We start from the raw sequence: 20,509 nt of genomic DNA, 5'->3' as shown, positions 1-20,509 counted from the left end.
ACATTCTGCTTCCGCTAACTCAGACCAACAGAGACAAATGTGGGAAAAAGATAGTCACATGGACACCCCACATGCTTCACACTTTCAGTGACCTGAAACAGTGCTTCCCAAAGGCTGTCACTCTTACATTACCAGATCATTGCGCCCACGTTATTACTGCATCTGATATGAGAGATACCACCATGAGAGCCATCCTTTAGCAACAAGTTGACAGAGACCTCTGCTCCCTCTGTTTATTGTCGAAAAAACTCCTGAATTCTCAGAAGAAGAGGTCAGCATATGACTGGTAGATCCTGGTAACCTATGAGGCCAGTAAATTCTTACAGGACACATTGAAATGCCAACTTGTCCCCCAGCTGCCCAATGTAGAGTTTCAGGCATTTGGACAATGTTTTTCAATTCACTACCAATGTCCAACATTTAAATGGGGCTGAAAACTTTATTGCAGACTATCCATTTTAGAGTGTCAGCAATTGTTGACAACCTTGACTTTGACATGAAGGTACAGGCCCTTTCTGAGTGCCTGACCATGGGGACAACATCTACAAAATCCTCCACCATATTAAGCCTGTCTCTGTTTCATTAATCAGCTCAAGCCATTTCATGTACTCCCCAGTCACACTGAGGCTGGCTCAGAGGAAAATGAAGAACCTCTGTGGACTGACCCTCTATGGAGCATCAAAAGTAACGTGGAAGGACGCAAGTCTTAGTCAGTCTCCATCTCATCTGATCAAGGCTGTGTCATAGAGAGTGCACCACCATCTAACAACCTCCTCTGTTTCATCATGTCTGGATCCCTACCAAGGTTGACAACACTAACCCCACTTGACTGAATGCATAGTGAAGCAGCCTCACATTTTAGTCTGGTCTCTGACCTGCATGTATCAACTAATAGAAAAAATTGCATGTATTACAGTGTGTATGTGTGTCTTTATCTTGCTACTGATACCCAGAACCTGTAAGTACTTCTGGATTAAAAAAAAAAAAAAGATACAGCACTAAACACAGTGTAATAATATGATACCTTTACATGTATGCTGTGGTTAGTGCCAATATTTCAAAGCTCTCTATAACAAAATGCTGTACACATACCTCCTGATGATGATCTAAGAGTGTAGCCTGTAATGGCAGTAAAACAATCTGTATGATTGTAATTGAGGTGGTTTTTGACAATTATTCTTTTATATTCTCCACTTTTGTGCTAATGCAATTATGTTCAACATGCAACTTACAAGCTAAAGCTCTTGATTGTATAGAAACAAACTTTTTGAGAGGGTAAATTTAGATAGAGGACTGAACAGCTTATTCTGATTTTGATTTATTTTTGTGCTTGCTAACACAGGTGCAGTGATCATTCATCTGGTCTTTAGATTTCCTCCAGATGTTTAGAACTGTAAACTGAATATGATGTCAAGAATTTTTACAGCAGAAATAACTGTAACATGTTGATGGCTGAGTTTTCATAGTCACCTATTTTGCATCTTAAGTGCCGATATTAATACCTTTTCCTAATTTTTTATTTTAAACTGGAAGTAATTTCACAACACACCTATGCATGATGATTGCTTAAAAACTTCTTCAGTATTAGAATTACTGAAAAATCTATGCACAAAGATTTAACAATACTCTATGCCAAAAATATTATTCTGGAAGTCTCACTGCCAATTCAGTACTAAAATTGTATCCAACAAGAAAGTTATAGCTACGTAATTTGACAGAAGGCAAAAACACTATTGGCTCAGTACTATACTTTGGTAGCAGGCTGTTGCACAACAAATGTTTGCAATTGCAGTCTTTCTCGGTGTATTCCACTGATGAATTCTTCTCAGGTTATCAGCCTAGTGGTGGCGTCATCTTGTCACAATGTTTCAATCAGTTTCATACCCATCATCTTCTGGTCAGAAGATGATGGGTACAAAACTCACTGAAACATTGCGACAAGATGACGCCACCACTCGGCTGATAACCCGAGAAGAATTCATCAGCACAACAAATGTTTTTCCAACTGTTTTCTTTTCTTCTATAAAATTATATAAGAATCTGTGTAAGAAGACATCAAAATGTGTTACTGCCTTTGTTAACAAAATAAAGTAGTGAATGAGACTACCAGTGATGCAAGCTTGAACAGTTTATTATAATACAATTCCATTTTTTGTTTGTTACTCATCTGAACAACAGTGAATGCATATTATGTAGTTTTAATTGGTGTCCCATTACCAGTGCCAGTATTTAGGCCCTGTTAACCTCCTCTATCATTTACACATGAGATGTATTTTGCATGGTTTACAACTATATCATGAGTTCTAAATCATTTAATTGCTTGATCTGATATTATTGAACCTCTGTCTATAGTTGAGTTCAGGTTCTTCATGATAAAATTCATATAATTTGCATTTATTTTTTAAAGTGCATCACAGATATTACTTGTCTATCTTAGTAAAGGTTAGGAAAGAGTGAGGGATGAATGAATTTTGCTAAATCTTATGTTTCCTTTTTCTAGATTTAAGTGTTTTATCAAAGTTATGATAATTCTGATGGTATAAATGTCTTTGTTTAACTCATGAAATTTGTTTATGAAAACTTCTGAATAATAATGCATTTATTAAAGATCCCTCTCTTCTGCAAACTTTTATTTTCAGATATTCTAATTTCAGTTTAATGGGATATTGTTCTCTGAATTTGCAGTGAACTCATCTGCTTCCTTGATTTCCCATATATATATATATATATAGTTACTATATAATAAGGTGTTCTTTTCTGTCTCAGCCTCTGATAGTGTTGCCTGGTGCCAGATGCAATATACAATGCCATTATGCCTTCTTAACTTATTCCAAATGGTAAAATCCATCTATTCTGTTATCCTGCATATCATGTAAACTACATTAAATAAATTGGATATTTTTGCAGTATAAATCAAAAGAAAACTCATGATTCAGCTGAATATGTGTCAAAACCAGACTATAATTAGGTCCATACTAACACTTTCATGACAAGTTAGAATTGGTTGCCACACCAAGCCGCAAACACAGTTAATTAAAACTCTGTATTGTTTCCTTACCCACTCAGCAGTAGGTCTACAATATATGGAACTTGGAAGGTAAGTAGCATAATGTGACAAAATGAAACCTTGAGTCAATTTACCAGACATGTATGGACAGTGTAACTGTTAGTGCATCAACTGTGAACTGCAGTGTCCTGAGTCTGAGTCACTGTCCAACATGCAATTTTATCTTTAGTATAGTACCCCTGATATTCACATGTGTGACATGTATGGGTTCTAAAATGCATACCTTAGGAGCTATGAACACTTGTTCAATAGAGGAGATGTGTATCACAATAACAGGGATGAACAAGTGCTCATTGACCATATGTATGCATTTTACCACCCCTGTTTACTGGACTTTTTTTCTTGTTTTGGTCCACACTACTTCCTCCCAAAATACAGTAAGCAAAGAGCTTGCAGTGGAAAAGATTTATTTCACAGTATCGAAGATGAACAAGTGCTCATAACTCATACTGGGCCCTTTCTTGTTTCTTATAAAGGTTAATCATCTGTCATTATTTATTAAGTCCAGTTCACTGCTGTACACAGATGATACAACATTTCTCCATAGTAACAATGATTTTAGTAGTCTTAGAACTTGTGTTGCAAAGACAATTGATCAAGCACCCTATTGATTTAAAGCAAATGGATTCTTGCTGTATGAATGGTATTTAGTCTAAAAGGCAAGCTTTTGTCAGACGACGTAAGTTGTGTTATGTGTTTGGGGTATATTTAGATCATAAATTATCTTGGGACCAACATGTACAATATATTCGTGGTAAGCTATCATGAGTAATTTATTTATTAAGGTGACTTAGGGATTGTATACCTGAAATATATGTTATAACATCCTATTCTTCATTTTTTTAAAGCATAGTAACATATGATATCATGTTGTGGAGAAACACTAGTTGTGTTCATGACATCTTAATATTGCAGAAGAAAGCTATTAGGGTCGTTACTGGTTATTTCTATAAGACATATTGTAAACCTTCATGAAAAAAATCTTGACTGTAATAAAATTAATTTATACAAAGAAGAATTTACTGGAAGCAAAATGCAGAGAAAATGTATATTGTTACAACAAAAGAAGCAGTAGCTGCATTTACACTTCACTCCAAAAACTGTCAAATCATTTAGTAGCCATGAATTCACAGCACACAAATTATTTAACAACCTGCCACAGTGTGAGCAAGCATTCAAACAAATATTGCATGACTGGTTAACTGCCCATCCATTCTACATTATAAAGGAATTTATCAATTGTACTGTTAATAACAAGTCCATTGTTTCTTTTAAATTATCAGTTGCATTGTACTATGTGTGTGATGTTGTCTATTGCTGTAATGTTCCACTGCAATAAAATTATTATTATTATTGTTATTATCATTGTCGTCATCATCATCATCATCATATTGCCTTTGATTTTAGACTTCTAATTTGTCTGACAGATAGTTAAAAATTAACATTAAGAACCCTTAATTCTCTGTTTTTGGCACCCTGACAGGTAAGATTGTACCTCGCAAAATACATTATTCAAACTGAGAAGTTACAAGGTTTTACTTGAAAGTACAACTGTTTTTAAAATAAATGATGTTGATTTTTCTGAAACATAATACACTACATAGATAAATAATCACAAGTGGCAGCCTACTTGGATTTAAAACATGTTATTTTAAATTATTACTCCTTCAGGAGTAAAAAATTTAGAATGGTTCTCTCAGAATGACTTATGATGGAGACACATAAGTTACGAAATGTATGTTGTCATGTTGGTGGGTGGGTGGGTGTGCACACTGTATGAAAAATGAGGTTCAACTTCCTATAATGGATTATTTGTAATGTTAGGAAACACTTCTCATATAATCATAGAGCAACTAAAAAACAATTTCTAGCACTATCTGATATCTCTTTATTCTGTTATATTTTCTTCTTTTTGCTATCTTCCACAATTTTCTAAGCTTAATTCCTGAAATAATTCTAAGGAAATTATACTCTTAATGTATAGTAATACTATGTTTATTTTCAAATTATCTTGAAAGTTTTCCTGAAATTACATTATTTGCAGAGTATTGTATGACTGAAAGTTGTGTAATTGATTCTTATTTATTTTGTTAATTGTTTTGTATAACTTGAATTCATAAAAATAAGCAGGTCAGAAAAAATTCAGAGCAAAACTCAAAAGCTAGGGTGAGTCACATCAAAAAATAACTGCACCATCAGGCAATTATATCTTGATAAGGAAGGTGGTTATTATCCACAAAGTGGGAGTGTCAAAGAAAGCACAGCAGATTCCTTACAAGTATGCCTTATCTAAAACCATTTTTTTTTTGGTGTTGTAGAATAACAAATGCACAAATACTATAATGTAACAATATATTTTTACTTCAATCAATATATATTAAAACAACACTGCCCAAACACTCTTTATGCATAAACAACAATAGGAAATATAGACATTCATGAAGCTGAAGAATAAATCAGTCAAATATAAAACAGTTTTCTGTACAAAATAACATTGAACTTGGAAGTTAAAGTAGTTATTATTGAGAGATATTTCCTGCTCAATAAATGCAGATCACAAACTTTCAACAAATTAGTAAGTGAGCTATTGAATCCCAAAAACAAATGTTCACTGTATTCCACACTCTTTAAACAAACAAAAATTGAACAAAGCATTTCTATGTAGTAACAATTGTCTTTTATTTCATACTTCTTGAACTCAGAGAACTGTTTTTATGCAGCCATAAAGTCTCTATCTTGTAATCCAAAGACACCTTTTCCTCACAAAAGCCATGTACAATGTAACACTAATCCATTTCAAGCTAAGACAAATTACAGAAGTAATGAACTTTTCTGCTAATATCTTACATGATATCACCTTCATCATACAGTTTCCTTTAATTCCATTCCTGAAGTGATGTTGATGATTCCAATTATGCACATTAAATTGCATCTTACTTTAAATAACACACTAATTCAAAACATATGACACAAACTCCTGTAGCTGTAAAATATTATAGTAGAATTTTCAAAATTATTGTTGGACATTCAAAATTGGTTTTGAATACTGGTAGCATAAGTGGAAAGTTGTGTCTCTAATTAAATTGTTACAATGTTTACCTAAACATGAGTTTAACAGTTAAGTTACATACATAAAAGAAAAGTACAGATTAGAGTATCACTGTTTTGCAATGTGAAATTCAGATGAAACACAATGACAATTTCAAAATATACAATGTGTGTTGCTGTTAGTATGTTTCAGAAATATAATTATTGCTTTGTCATTTTATGAACTATTTTCCTGAAAACATTCATATACTCATATACTCACAAGCATTCTCTGCAAAATATAAATTTCTGTACACACTGACTTCAGCAGGAACTATGAATATAAATTTTTCAAGACATGAAAGTTATCCTGATATGAAATGCCAGAAGAATTACATTAATATCTGAAAGGAGGATTATGACTGTAATTTTTAGAAGCATGGTTATGTATTGTGGAATGTTTGTATAGCCTCCAACTGTATGTCTTATGCTCTTTAGCTTGTATAGATTTGAAGAACATTATTGTGTTTCAGAAATCAGTCAAAGCTTTCACTGATTCCTAAATCATAAAGATGTGCTATATTCTCAGTTTCACATTCTTGTATTAAATAAATAGCACCAAGCCAATGTGAATGAAAACTGAGTTAACACTTTTAATATGGTGCCCGAGTCTCATTCAGGCACCTGAGTGAGACTCGAGCACCATCTCGGAAGCATTAAAAGACTTTGATGAAAGGAGTAAATACATAAATGTCTTTATCAGTGCAGTTGGAGAAATGCCTGGTACACATTGTGCTGTCTTAGAATATATTTATTCACAACTGGTTTTGATCATTGATCATCTTCACAGTGGAAAAACATCTATTGTGACAACTTCACGTGTCATACATGCTTTCTAACCAGAAAAGTATAAAACATATCTGACTTGCAAACATCAGAAAATGACACTTAATGCCATAATGCTAGCTTAAGCATTCAGAAAACATTGAAAACATGAAACCATGTAACAGTGGTAAGTGCACAGCATCATTGTTCAGGCACATTGGTTGTTGTGTCTAAGTAATAGTGCTGTGCACTAATTGCTGTTAGATGGCTTCATGTTTTCAATGTTTTCTGCTTGTGTAAGCCAGTATTATGCCGTTAAGTATCTTTTACTGATGGTCTCAAGTCAGCTATGGCATATACTTCTTTGGTTAAATAGCATGTATGGCATGTGAAGTTGTCACACTAGATATTTTTCCAGTGTGAAGATGATCAGTGACTGAAACCAGTTGTGAATAAATATACTGTAAGACAACACAATGTGTACCACACATTTCTCCAAGTATATCAATGCTGTTCACACTCGCCTGAAAAAATGATGCTTTTCAGTGGAGAGAGAGCAAAGATATGACAGTTCATTAGAACAGTGTGATTGAAATGTATACTGCCATCCAATATCATACTCAAGTAAGCCTGTGAGGTGTACTAGAAAACAGGGAAGAGTAATTTAAGTATTTTAGAAAATAATTATTAATAAGTTACATGAAGGAAACCCACTAACGCCATTATTATTAATTTGTTTCTGATTACCACTAACTTGTGAATTATTCCCACAATGGAAAATTTATTGTACTGTGGAGTAAATCATTTGAAATTAGTCTTCCATTTGTAAGAAAAATGCAAAAAAGAAAATAAAAAGAACGTGGGGTGATGAAGAGTAATACCATGTTCTGTTATATAAGAGTGACATGCGTGAACAGAACTATATGCTGTATTGTTACTTTTTGGACAGGAGCTGGAAGGAACCAAACAGCACTCAGGGTAGTTGCAGGCTTCAGTTAAATTGACACATCAGTATGCAATACAAACAGATTTTTCATATGAAATGATGGACACATATAATATTCTGTGATAGATGATTCTTTGGTAACTGAACCAACTGAGCCATGACAAATATAGTTCTATAATATGGAAACCAATCACACAAAATTGCAAGCCAACAATGAAATTCTTTTCTGGATCTTTACAATGTTAGGAGTCGTCAGGTGCAAGGAAGATGATTTGCTAATCAGAGAACTGTTTCCAGATACTTGCAGTAAGGGATGTCAACTTATTTTTCTGGAGTTGTGTGTTTTTGGAGTATTCTAGAGCATTAATTTATCATGTGGACTTTAATGAAAATAATATCTCAGTTTTTCCTTGCTTTTTTATGATTATTAGCCAAGTAAGCAGGTTATAACATAATTATCTTCCAACTCTTTTTATTTCTGTGTGCACAAAATCATTGTGCTGTAACAGTTCCATATAAGACTGACTTAGGAATCTGTAAATAAACATATAAGCTCACTTCTCCTTATCCGAAGACACCACTCCATGCCACAATGGAAATTACATTTATATTCCATTATTTTTTTAAAAAATGAGATGCAAGACAATAGAATTTATATATTTCAATTTTTCTGTCTTCTTCATTGACACTTGTGTGCTGTTTATTTTATTGTTATTTGTCATTTTTTTAGTTCCTGTAGAACCTGATTATTTTAAATTATCTATTTAAGCCAAATTACTCATTGAATCTCCTCTTCATTATTCAAGCTAATTTCTCTAAATCCATCTTATCCTCAACTAGACTGGAAATTTAATCCTGGATTAAAATACACTTCTCAGTAGTATTTACACGTATCAGCTTACATTTTATTGGTTTAATCTTCAACTGGAATTAAAACACATTTCCAAGTAGTAATTATACTTATCAGGTTACATTTTTTTGCTGTGCCCACTTATTCTTTTGTATAGGCTGTGTACATGGGTTCAGTGACCTTATTGTACCTATTTCTTGTACAGATTTTTATAACTCTGAGAGTATTTCATGCATTTCTTTGCAAATATTTGAGGCCACAATTAATTAAACTTTTTTACAATGAAGTTACTAAACTCACTCTTCTGTTTCCCTATCTCAATGCTTTGGGAGGTGGTTGGATGTGTCTGTTTGCCTCTTGTTTAGGACTTCCAAAGTTGTTTCCACTGTCTCCAGCACTTAATAGTAGCTTCTACTCCGAAAGATTATTTTTCCCAAATGCCATTATTTTATCTGCAATGATTGCCTTCTGAATTTCTTCACAGGGAATTTCAATGTTATATTGGTTTCCCTTTATTTGTCACTACACAAATTCTTTATGATTTAATATGTAATTAGTTGATATCCAACTGAGCATTTTGTTCACTATCCCTAGAATATTGCTTGTTACAGTTTTCATTCCAACATGATATCTATATCTCTGTTTATATACACTGTTGTCTGTGTGATAAATTCCTATCATCCAAGCATATCATCTTCCCTTGTGATATTTTGAAGTGTGTTAGATAGAAATAGTTACAGGAAACTATTTCAGTTTCTTGTTTTCCTGACATTTTCTGCCCTTGAGCACATGCTGCTGTAGAACAGTGGCTGTTGCTGGTCTGTTTTGTTCTCAGTAACAACAGTTCTTACTAGCAGTGTTTCAATTATAAGTCCATGACCAAAAGTCCTTCATATACTTACATTTTATTAAAGTAAAATAATTTCACCTTATCACTCCCCGCTCTTTCCCATACAGCGAGTTTATGTGTTGTATGAGAATATCAGTCAAGTCATAGCAATGGCATCATGATATCGTTTCCTTATTTGTATCTATAACAATATCACAAATTTCTATTATTATTCATATTGCAGTCTAATTATTTGATCGTCAAGTTTAAGGCACACTTAATGAATTGTTCAAACTCTGGACATGACATGTTTGCTAAGGAAAAAGCCACTTGCTGGTGATAATGATAAGGCTATGTTATTATGGCTATATTTAAAATTGATCTCTGTAAAGTAACAGTGCATATATTTAGCCAACAAGGATAACTACTTTAAAGTGTAATGTCTTCTTTTGTACATCGATAATGTGAAGGAATTTCACTAACATGCATAACTAGTACACAATTACTGAATTTATGAAAGTTTTGCAGAGACCCATTCTCAATGAAACTGTTTTTTGGTTACAATACTCTGTCAGTACAAGAAATAACATGAGACTCTTGCAACAAAGTCTGAGAACAATACAGATCTCAATATCAGGCATATTCTTACAATGTACATAGTAAAATTAGGACACAGACTGAAAATTTGGCTTAATTTATCATCCCCCCTACCCCCCAAAAAGATAACATATCTAAATTTTATGTATAGTACTGAATACAAATATAAATTTTAAACATGCTCTTGTTTTCATACTGTGTGATACTAAATTAAATTTTGCCACAAGTGTTTCACACTTCTGAACCAAAGTTTATTGTAATAATGCTCTAGCTAATTTTCATCTTGGAAATTTCTGGAGTCTTCTGTTTATTTTTGCTTTTAACTTACAACTAGGAAGCAGAAATGGGTACAGTCTAGCCATAAAAGGCAGTTTACTTATTTCTATTACAATGTTTGAAGTACCCATGAAAATTTTGCAGAACATTAATGGGAGGTGTAGGTTTTTCCTTTTACACCATCTGAATTATTCACTTTTAACGTTCTCATTTGTGTGAGTACACAAATGAGTATACATTATATTTAATTTTGGGTGGTGACTTTTCAGTTTTTAGGAATTCATCTTAAAAAAATGACTGGAAGAGAGTAGCATTTTTTTCTCGATTGCACATATGATAATGATAAACAGAAATAAAATAAAATACATTTTCCAAGTACTCCTGTTGTGTTAGTACAATGAGAAACAAAATTAATCAATCTCCCAAGCAGATTTGATGGAAACAATACAATATTAACAACCTTAGAAAGAGAGGATAGACACAGCCAAACAAGTAATTTTTTTCAGAATGTGCACATAGTCTTCACATGTTCCTTAAATATGTGTACTCTTCTACAGAAAATTAACAATATTTTAATAGTAATCACTTCCTCACTACATGGAAAGGTAATATTTTTCTATAAATATTATCCATATGTTATCTGATATTGTACACTGTCAAACTACATTTAACTTATCTGATATTGCATGTAGAATTATTGTTGTTCCCCTCTGCATTTGCAAAGCCCAATGAACAGCACTCAGTCAGTTTGAATATGAGTGTTTTTTGAAACATTACAAACAACCAGAAAACCATCATTTTCACTGTCTTTTCAGCGTCTGTCTTCAGGATGACTTGAAACATGGTCAAAAAATTGGTTTTATAGTCGTTTTAGTGTTCCAAAATAATTCAGCTTTATACTTTCTTATTCATTCCAGTTGCCCTGGGTGTGAAGCCTACACAGTTATAGCACCCAGTGAAGTCAGGATGTGAAATAAATTGTACCTTAAAAAAATGGTATCGTATTGCATTATCTTCTGTTCTTGATCCCAGAGTTCAGTGTCATAACAGGTTCCTTCTTCCAGAAAGACACCTGCTATGGTGTCAATATGTTCAGACCAACAAATGGGAACAACATGATGACATACTACATTTTAATGTACTTTAGAGTCACTGCAGGTTGTATGTACAGTTATATGAAACAAATTATTTGTATTTTTTGACATTAAATGATACAAAATAATTGCCTGATAAAAATTAATTAATAAAACATTAAAATAACCATCATTTACACTTTGAAAATACTAAGTGAAATTATTCGTCACAATAGTGCATAATATGACAGAATATTAGATCTGGCACCATGTGAGCTTGATAAAAATTTTTAAATGTCATGAAGACTGAGAAATGAACAAAAGATAAATATGACTTTAAAGCATCAAGTGCTTTCACATGATAGGGAACAGTGATGACATTAAGCAGCTTACTGGTACATGTTTCATAACCAAATGGAGACATCTAAACTTGTTTGAGTATTATAAAATATTGTGATAAAGGTGACACTCTGTTTAGTTACTTTCAAAGCGGTCTTTATGACATGATACAAAATTAAAATCTTGTGTCCTAAAATAGCATATATTATTTTTTTCAAGATGATGTTTGAACTCAGAGGATCTTTGCAATTGATGATGGTTTAGCAAATCCAATGAAAAGTAAGAAGGAAAGATGGAGGTGGACGGAAAAAGAGAGTAAAAAGAACAAGGAAAGGAAGAACTAAATGAAGAGGAAGGGAGTCAGAGAGAAATTCAAGAATGAGAGACATTCTGAGATTTTGTGGGATGAGAATCCAGTTCATTGATGACATCCAGAATGAGACAACTATTCAAAACTTTGCAAAGATAACATAATCAACAAACTGAAACAATGTGAAGGGCTGTAATGATTTTCTTACAGACAAAAAAAAATATTATTATTTTATGCTACAATGATCAGATGCTCTCAAAAATATGTTGATTTAGACATAAAGTGGACAGTGTAACTAGCACAATAGCAGTGTACACTTAGTACAGATAAAACATTTTACACTATGGTTGGGATGTAAGGAGTGTCTAAATGAGGCATATAAGATGAGCTATCACCTTCATAAAAAATTCTAAGTATAAATTCCTGCTACAGCATATATGTATGTCATTTTCCAATGATGTGGTGTTATATTTCCTGTTTCAGTGAATGACAGGCTTTCTATAACAACCACTGGTTGCTGTTTTCCTACAGTTTTATAGTACACTAACATGAAGCCCAAATTTAATTCTATGGGGAAATGATTTACTATCACATATGATATCTGAATATTGTATGTCAGTTGGTGACAAATGTCCTGCAGTAATGTGGTGTATCACACTTTCTGATGACAATGAGTAATTCTGAGATTTTTTGGGTCATTTAATATAGATATATCTGAAAAAGCTGCACTCCTCCAAGTGCTGAGTACCAAATTATTAACTAATTTCTGTTTATATTATAGATCTACATATATGGTATATTTCATGCAACCTAATCAGTGACATTTTGTTACAGTGTCTAGCAGCTACAACTTTATTTTCCTGTGTAAAATTTTAACAGTCTATTAGTCGATGTAATGCATACAGAATAAAATCACCTAAACTTATTAGACTATTTTTAGTGTTTTAATTAAAAGTGCATTCAAATGTTTAAAAGGTCACTAATCTCTGAAAATACAAAAACACATGTGAATTTATATTATGACTGCTGGATGAAGACTAATTCAAGCTGATCTCACAGAAGAGAAGGCAGTCCCAATGATCGAGTACATTGGTGACAGTGCTACAGAACAAAATATCTAGGCAATTTATATGCAGTTTACAATCTACTTGCATCAGCCAGCTGTTTACTTATTTATTAAATAATACTCAATAAATGAATTCATAACTGCACCTTAAAGGATTTGAAGTAGTTACAAAATTCTACTGGTAACTGATTTTTAATGTAATGAATATGGTTTATTTTTGTAGACAACTGTGAATTTGAAATTAGTGATGAAATTAAATGAAAAAGGGGCATTTAAAAATAAAAAAATGTAAAGTAAAATATGAAGTAAGATCACATCTATCAATTGCTGACAATTTTAACTAATACAATAAAAAGTTGTCAGGTGTTACCTAAACACTAAGAAATTGTTTATCACCAGTAATTGAAAGATACTGTTAAACTTCTTTAAAGGAAAATTTGATTTTTTGCCATGAACATTAGCTGCAGTTGAATAAAAATATAGTTCTAAATTAAAGAAGTAAAAGACCTTCAAGTAACATATCCCACATGCCATGGAATGTATGTTATAATTCTATCTTGATGAAGTGATTTTCAAAGGAAGGAGAGCAGTGTATATCAGAAAAGAGGGAAAACCAGTGAATTACATTCAATCAAAAGAGAATATAATGTCTCAAAATACCAAAATACTTCTTTCAATTATATAGACACATTTATTCCAGACACCAAAGAAAGGATGTATACTCTCCCTTCATTTACCAAAATCAACACACTTTAATATCAGTTCCAAACTGGTGATACGTTCCAATCATTTTGTTACAAAATATAACACAGAATATGCAGATGAGTATGGGGAAAATGGGGCTACCATACATTAACAACATAAAAATAAGGAGACATTTCCTTTGACTTTATATTATCTCAGATGCTTGAAATCAATGATAAGCAGAACTGAATAGGTTTAATTTACACACAATCATTTTAAGTACAAAATTGTAGCAAAACATATGCAGATATGCCTGAAACTACAAGCAATTATCCCAAGCGACAAAACATTAAAAGCTTATCAAATTTTGTGCAGTAACAAAACTCTCATCACTCATCATTCTAAATAAATAATGTTTATGAATATCACTGATCATACTTATTACAAAGAGAATGTCTATGATTATGGCTAATTCTATTTATTGAATATGCTGTTACTGTTATTTGACTGAGATCTAAGATGACCTAGTAACTACATCACACCCACCAATTAAGATTTGGAAATTTAAATAAACAAATGACCTGATTATTTTACAGTGGTACCTGTTCATTTACATACAAAAATTTGTTTCTTTGTTTTACTTAAACCATATAGAGTAAAAAAAGGGAAAAAATGATCGAGCATATTCTCACACATAACAGCATGTATCAAAACTTAATTTTGCTCATATTATTAACAGAGTACAACAATGAAAACATATTTAATAACAGCTCTGTTTAATAGCCTGCATCATTTTGATCAATGACAAAAAATAAAATAAAATAATTTCATAATTTTGTCACTGTACACGTACAACCAGTCACCAAAACTGCATTCTTCTAAAGGAAAGTGATAGGCTTGAAATACCCCATATACATAGCAGTTATGGATCTGTTTATTTCAGTAGGACTTTCATATGAATTATCAGTCACAAAATTAGGCAAGGCACAAACACATATTATGAAGAATATCACAATATTTAAGTGCAATGTATACAGATTACTTAATATTTAAAATCTTTGATAACATACTCCTGCAAAAAAACAACAGTTCATATATTTGGCATCCAAAATATATAACACTAAAAAAATAAAGCATTCACCCAATATTTGTTTGAATCATGTTTTAACAATTTCTATACATTTTGTCTTTAAGTGACATGCTTATAAATTTTTCACATTTTATTTTTAAATTGTTCATTCATTGCAGGATGTGTGATTGAAACAGCTTAAACAGAAATGTTCAGGATAAAACACTCAGCTTTAAGTAAAAATACTTGTTGAAATTTCAGTCTTGTTGCACTTTGAACAACACAGCTGTTGCTGAGATGATGTTTGTAACTCATCAAAGTATCTCATTCACATTTGTTTTTGTTATGTACAGCATACACAGAAACAACAATGTATTATGTCTGATGTATAATATTCGATAACTTTGCTGTAAACACTTGTGAAAGAAATCTTCAAGGGAACATGTCTACTGTATCATGCAGCAGATACCTCCAACTGGAAATGGTCCCTTGTCCTTTAGGTGCCTCATTAAAATAGCAGATTCATGATGTAATCCATTTGATGCCTTTGTTATATTTACACCTGATGATGTTACAAAATTAATATCTTTCTGATGTGAATGTGCAGCAGACGAAATCTCTGAATTCAGCTTTGAAAAATTAGCATAACCGAATTTGAAAATATCAATATTTTGATTCATTGCTGCTATGACGTCTATTGCTTCTTCACTTTTGACATCATCTTCTGCCATATTAACAGTGCTGTTAGATGTTTCTGACAACCAGCTTTGTGATGAATCACTTTGTATCATTACTTCTTCTTCTGATTCAGTGTCAGTCTGTGAATCATAATTATTTCTCTCCACTGGAAGACCCAGACTGTAATATTTCCCCACAAATAATGATGGGTCACACATGCATGATACATTATCTGATGATTCCAGCTTAAGCTCAGTTTCAACTTGACTGTTCAACTGTTTTTTCAACAGCTCAGAATCCCAAATGTAAAATTCAGCTTCGCAGTCAATCATATCAGAAGTATCTATTTGCTCTGATAATGAATTATCCATATTTACCACTTCACTTAAAGCACCTTTAGTTTCATATTCTTCACTTTCATGATGTTTGTCTGATGATTTATAAAATTCATTAATAATGGAGTTATGGATGTGATTTTTATGAGGTGATTTTTTCACTATCCTACAAGGCTCCTTATCCTGCAGGGAAAGAGTAAATCCGCAGTCAGTGTTAAGGCCATGGATCTTAATTATTGAGCAGATATTTTTTTCAGTATTATTATCACATTTCATATTGGAATTAAACTTGAGCAGTTTCATATGAGGAATTAAATTAGCTAAAGACACACACCCTTCACAAAATTTTATTGCAACCCTTATACTTGCATCATCCATGTACAAAAAATTAAGAGATGATGCAAGCAAAGGGTTGCGTAGCACGTTTTTTGGACCGGATAAAATAGGTTTTGCTAATTCTTCATCTGTTTCTGGACTTTCACTCTCTTCATCACTCCCACACATATAGCTTGAAGCAGCACTTGTAAGACATATAACTTCCTTTCCTTTTTGTGAGTGAAGCCATTTTTCAACAGCCTCTTTAATTTTCAAGTTCTTAAAGTGCCTTAACTGCACTTCATCTAATGCCTCTTTTACAATAATGGCTGACATATTTTCTGCATACTGAATTAAGCTAGTGCTTGGAGTTACTTTAGTTTCCTGGTCATTGGAATCATGGCATGTCATTTGACTGGTAACAATTTGATCACTTTCAGTTGATGTGGAAGTAGGTTTCAATTGAAGTTCTTTGTGCCCTTGTTCAAAATTTTCTTCAGTGCTTTGGCTGCTCTGTATTTCACTTTCAAATTTATCTTTGTTGCTTTGATCATGTTCACTATGGCCTGCACGGTCATTTGGACACTGTAGCCCTCCTGAGACATTCTCTGCCAGTAGGGTGTGTGTTTCTTTGAGAGATTCAGAGATAGCCCCAGTATTTAAGGTAGAACAGCTCAGATTACCTGTTTGATTTGTCTCCTCATGAGGTAACTCAGTGTCATCAGTTGAACTGAGGAAATTCTTTGATGCAGTCTCATTTGACTCTAATGCTGTTGTTTTGGAGTCATTTTGTGTGTGTTGTATTCTGCTTGACTCATCAGAAAAATAGTCAGATGATGATACTGTAAATGCATCTTGATTGTTGCATATGGAAACAGTGTCTTTTAATTGTGATTTATTCATATTTATTGTATCTGGAATGCAGTTCAACTCAGAGTCATGATCTACTATTGTGAGAGTTTCCTGACTGGTGGGATGTTCTGAAGGCATTGTCTGTTTCACAGGCGACAATATGCCATGGTCATCTGGCATACCATTTTGCAAGCTATGGTCAGCACCAGCTTCTTCAAATACACTTCTTGGTTCAGTTTGTCCATCATGTCCTGCATGTTCATCCTTTGAATTGCTTTTGCAAGACCTATCGTCATGAGCTATTCTCTTGATGGAATTTTCTTCAAAACATACAGTGCTACTATTGTAAGGGACATTATCTCCTTTTTCAACTGCTGAAATAGACCCTTTTTTAGTAGAGTCTGCTGCATTTTGTGTGATTCCCTTATTTCCTTTCTTTGATCGTCTACTCACAGTATTCTCATGTGCAGTTAATACATCACTACTTTCTGACACCACTTTCTTTTCAGTGTGTTTCACCTTTTTCGCTTTTGATTCTGACAGATGTTTTTTGTGACCTCTGCTTTCACTTTTTGACAAGGGTACATCAGCCTTCTTGACAGCATTGTAGCATGATTCTGTCCGTAAACTTGTTTCCACATCCAAAGAACTGTCAGCTACACAACTGCAGTTCTGTGAACTGTACATCTTGACTGATTTGTTGTTGTCAAGGAGGTGCTCTTCAGATATCCCTGCAATATCCTCACTGGCTTGTACATCTGAAACATATAAAATAACGAATGGCTTCTATCATCTAACGATTATTAGTGAAACTACTGTTACTACAACAACAAGAACAACATGCTATTATTATAATAATTACTGTTATTTTAATTATCAACTAATAAGAACATGAATATGTATATTCTACTTGAATGAACACACACTTATTTGAATGAAAACTGTAATATGATGAAAGAATGACTAGAATGCAATGCACCTTACAAAAACACAGTATGGGGTAGGACTTGCAGATGTTTATAAGCATGAAATATTTTTACATGGCATTTTAAGTGTCCTCTGAATGTATATGTAAGATTTGCATGTACTGGGTTCTTTAAAAGAACAGAAGAAAAAAGTGTTCTAGATTAGAAGGGTTATTATAGCTTACTGGTTCAGTCACAATTAATTTTTATTAAAAGAGAAATTGCACCATTTCAGCTGTAGAAATGTGATGCAAAAACTGGCCATGACGTTTTAAAAGAGCAACTCCAGTATTTTCCAAGAATGATTTACATAACACTTGGAAAACTTAAATCAGGATGACTGACTGGATTTCAAAACCTTCTCCTTCAGCTTTACTTAATCACTGTGCCACAGCACTTGGTGAGGTTGTGGAACAACCAGCTGAGTATTATATTATTCTCAGTGAATGGTTAACTGCAAGGCCAAAGAATGAGTTGGTTCAACATTCAATAAACGTTGATGTCAGTAGAGATGGAGCAATAGTTCAGATGAAGACAGACAGGAGACAGTGCAAATTATGAGTTTGTTAATGACACAGTTGTGGCACTTCCCTAAACTGATCCATGTAAGCTTCAATTACCAGTGTCATGTAGGTGAAGGCATGGTACATTAAATTATTACAGCATCAAGAAAAGGACATTATGCATTATAAACTGAATCAATGATTCAGTTTGTCCAGTTCCCCTCTCCAACCGTGTCTTCTCAGAAGCCCTTGGATTGCTCAGAATAAAAAATAACAATGAAGTGCACATGGAGGAGAAAGACAGTTTTAACATTTAGGAGATATATCCATATTCTTAATGTATTTTGTTACCACGTTTTCTGTACTCTTTAGATGTTGTTTACTCACAAAATCATACATCTACATAAGTACTCATGAAAATATAAGGAAGTTACAGCTAGATATTGTTAGTTTGCCTAGTTTCGTTACTGTACGTCAACTCTAACATTTTCTTATGGGTCAGATTTCCTTTATATCCAGATAATTTCTGTCTGCTGCTATGATCCAGTTGAAGGTTATCAATTATGAATGGTGTATTAGCTTTTACATGAAGTTGTATGTATAGTGTAAATACTAAATATATTTTAGGCATTTTTGATATGAAAAGCCACAAAAATGCAACATCACCCCACAATTTCAAGATACAAAATAAGAAAAGAGGCACTGTAACAGCACAAACCTTTACATGAAGCTTGAGTAGCTGGCTCGGGTATATTTTCTGAAGTAACTATGTTATTAGTTACTGAGGTGGTATTGAATTCCACTTCCATACCTAGGGCAGATGTATTTGTACTTCCCACTTGGGCTACAACAGCTAATTCACAGTCTTTTGATGCATCAGGCCCAAGTTGGCTTAAAGGTTTCTCTGCTTCTTTCTCATATGAGCTAGATCCTTCAGAACCATCATCTACCTGGAATGTAAATTTGATAATGCAGTTATAATATATACTGTTTTCTTTGTCATATTTGATTTTTCTTTACATTACATTATTTAAAGTTTTTTAAAGAAAGATATTTGCAATTAAAGCAAAATTTGTTACTTCATGCACATAAAAACACATCATTTCATTTCATTTCATTTCTTTTTATTATCTTCCTGTATATCATTTACATGATGTAGGAATTTTCACAACAAAGTTATCATACTAGTACAAGTACTACAGACATAATAATGGAATATCACTTTCAAGGCATTTTTAAAAGTACAAATTTAGACATATAAATTAAAATTTTTGGCAATAAATTTACACACAATCAAAGTACTCATCTACGTCATAGAAAGTTTTGCTTAAAAGGTAATTTTTAAGCTCAGTCTTAAATTTTACTTAATCTATTATTGCCTTCATGTACACTGGCAGAGCATTGTAGAGTTTTATTCCAAAATAACTTACATGCTTTTGGGTTTGTGTTGTCCTTACCCTTTCTACATACAAATTCTTACGAGTTCTAGTATTATAATTATGGCAGTCCTCATTTGTACATAGATTTTTCATATGTGCTCTTGTACACATAATGCTTTTAAAAATATACAGTGATGGTATTGTGAGTATTTGCAGTTCTTTGAAAAGGGGCCTACAATGAGTTCTTGGAGAGTTATGTGTTATGATTCGTATAGCTCTTTTCTGAAATTTGAAGATATCTGTTAAGCATGATTTAGTTTTACCCCAGAACACTATGCCGTAAGACACGATGGACTGAAAGTAAGCAAAATACACTAGTCTAGTACAGTCTGTGCTGCATACTCTAGATAATATCCTCAATGCAAAACATGCCAAATTGAGCCTGTGGGATAAGTACTTGAGATGGTCTTTCCAGCTTAAGTTTTGATCAATGTGCATGCCCAAAAACTTTGTGGATTGTACAC

General features: G+C 33.0%; 1 protein-coding gene across 2 annotated transcripts in view; it reads right to left on the bottom strand.

Annotated features, from left to right (window-relative positions):
- Positions 1–13,840: 13,840 nt before the first annotated feature.
- LOC124721210 overlaps positions 13,841–20,509 on the bottom strand; it is a 526,868-nt gene continuing 520,199 nt past the window's right edge. For both annotated transcript variants that reach the window (XM_047246062.1, XM_047246061.1), the window contains exons 8-9: positions 19,325–19,556; positions 13,841–17,896 (exon numbers count right to left, since the gene is read on the bottom strand). In XM_047246062.1, coding sequence (XP_047102018.1) covers positions 15,405–17,896; positions 19,325–19,556 — 2,724 coding nt within the window. In that variant the 3' untranslated portion in view covers positions 13,841–15,404. The remainder of the gene's footprint in view (positions 17,897–19,324; positions 19,557–20,509) is intronic.

This window comes from Schistocerca piceifrons, chromosome X (assembly GCF_021461385.2).
Source record: "Schistocerca piceifrons isolate TAMUIC-IGC-003096 chromosome X, iqSchPice1.1, whole genome shotgun sequence".
Taxonomy (NCBI): domain Eukaryota; kingdom Metazoa; phylum Arthropoda; class Insecta; order Orthoptera; family Acrididae; genus Schistocerca; species Schistocerca piceifrons.
This window is presented reverse-complemented; position numbering and strand designations above follow the sequence as displayed.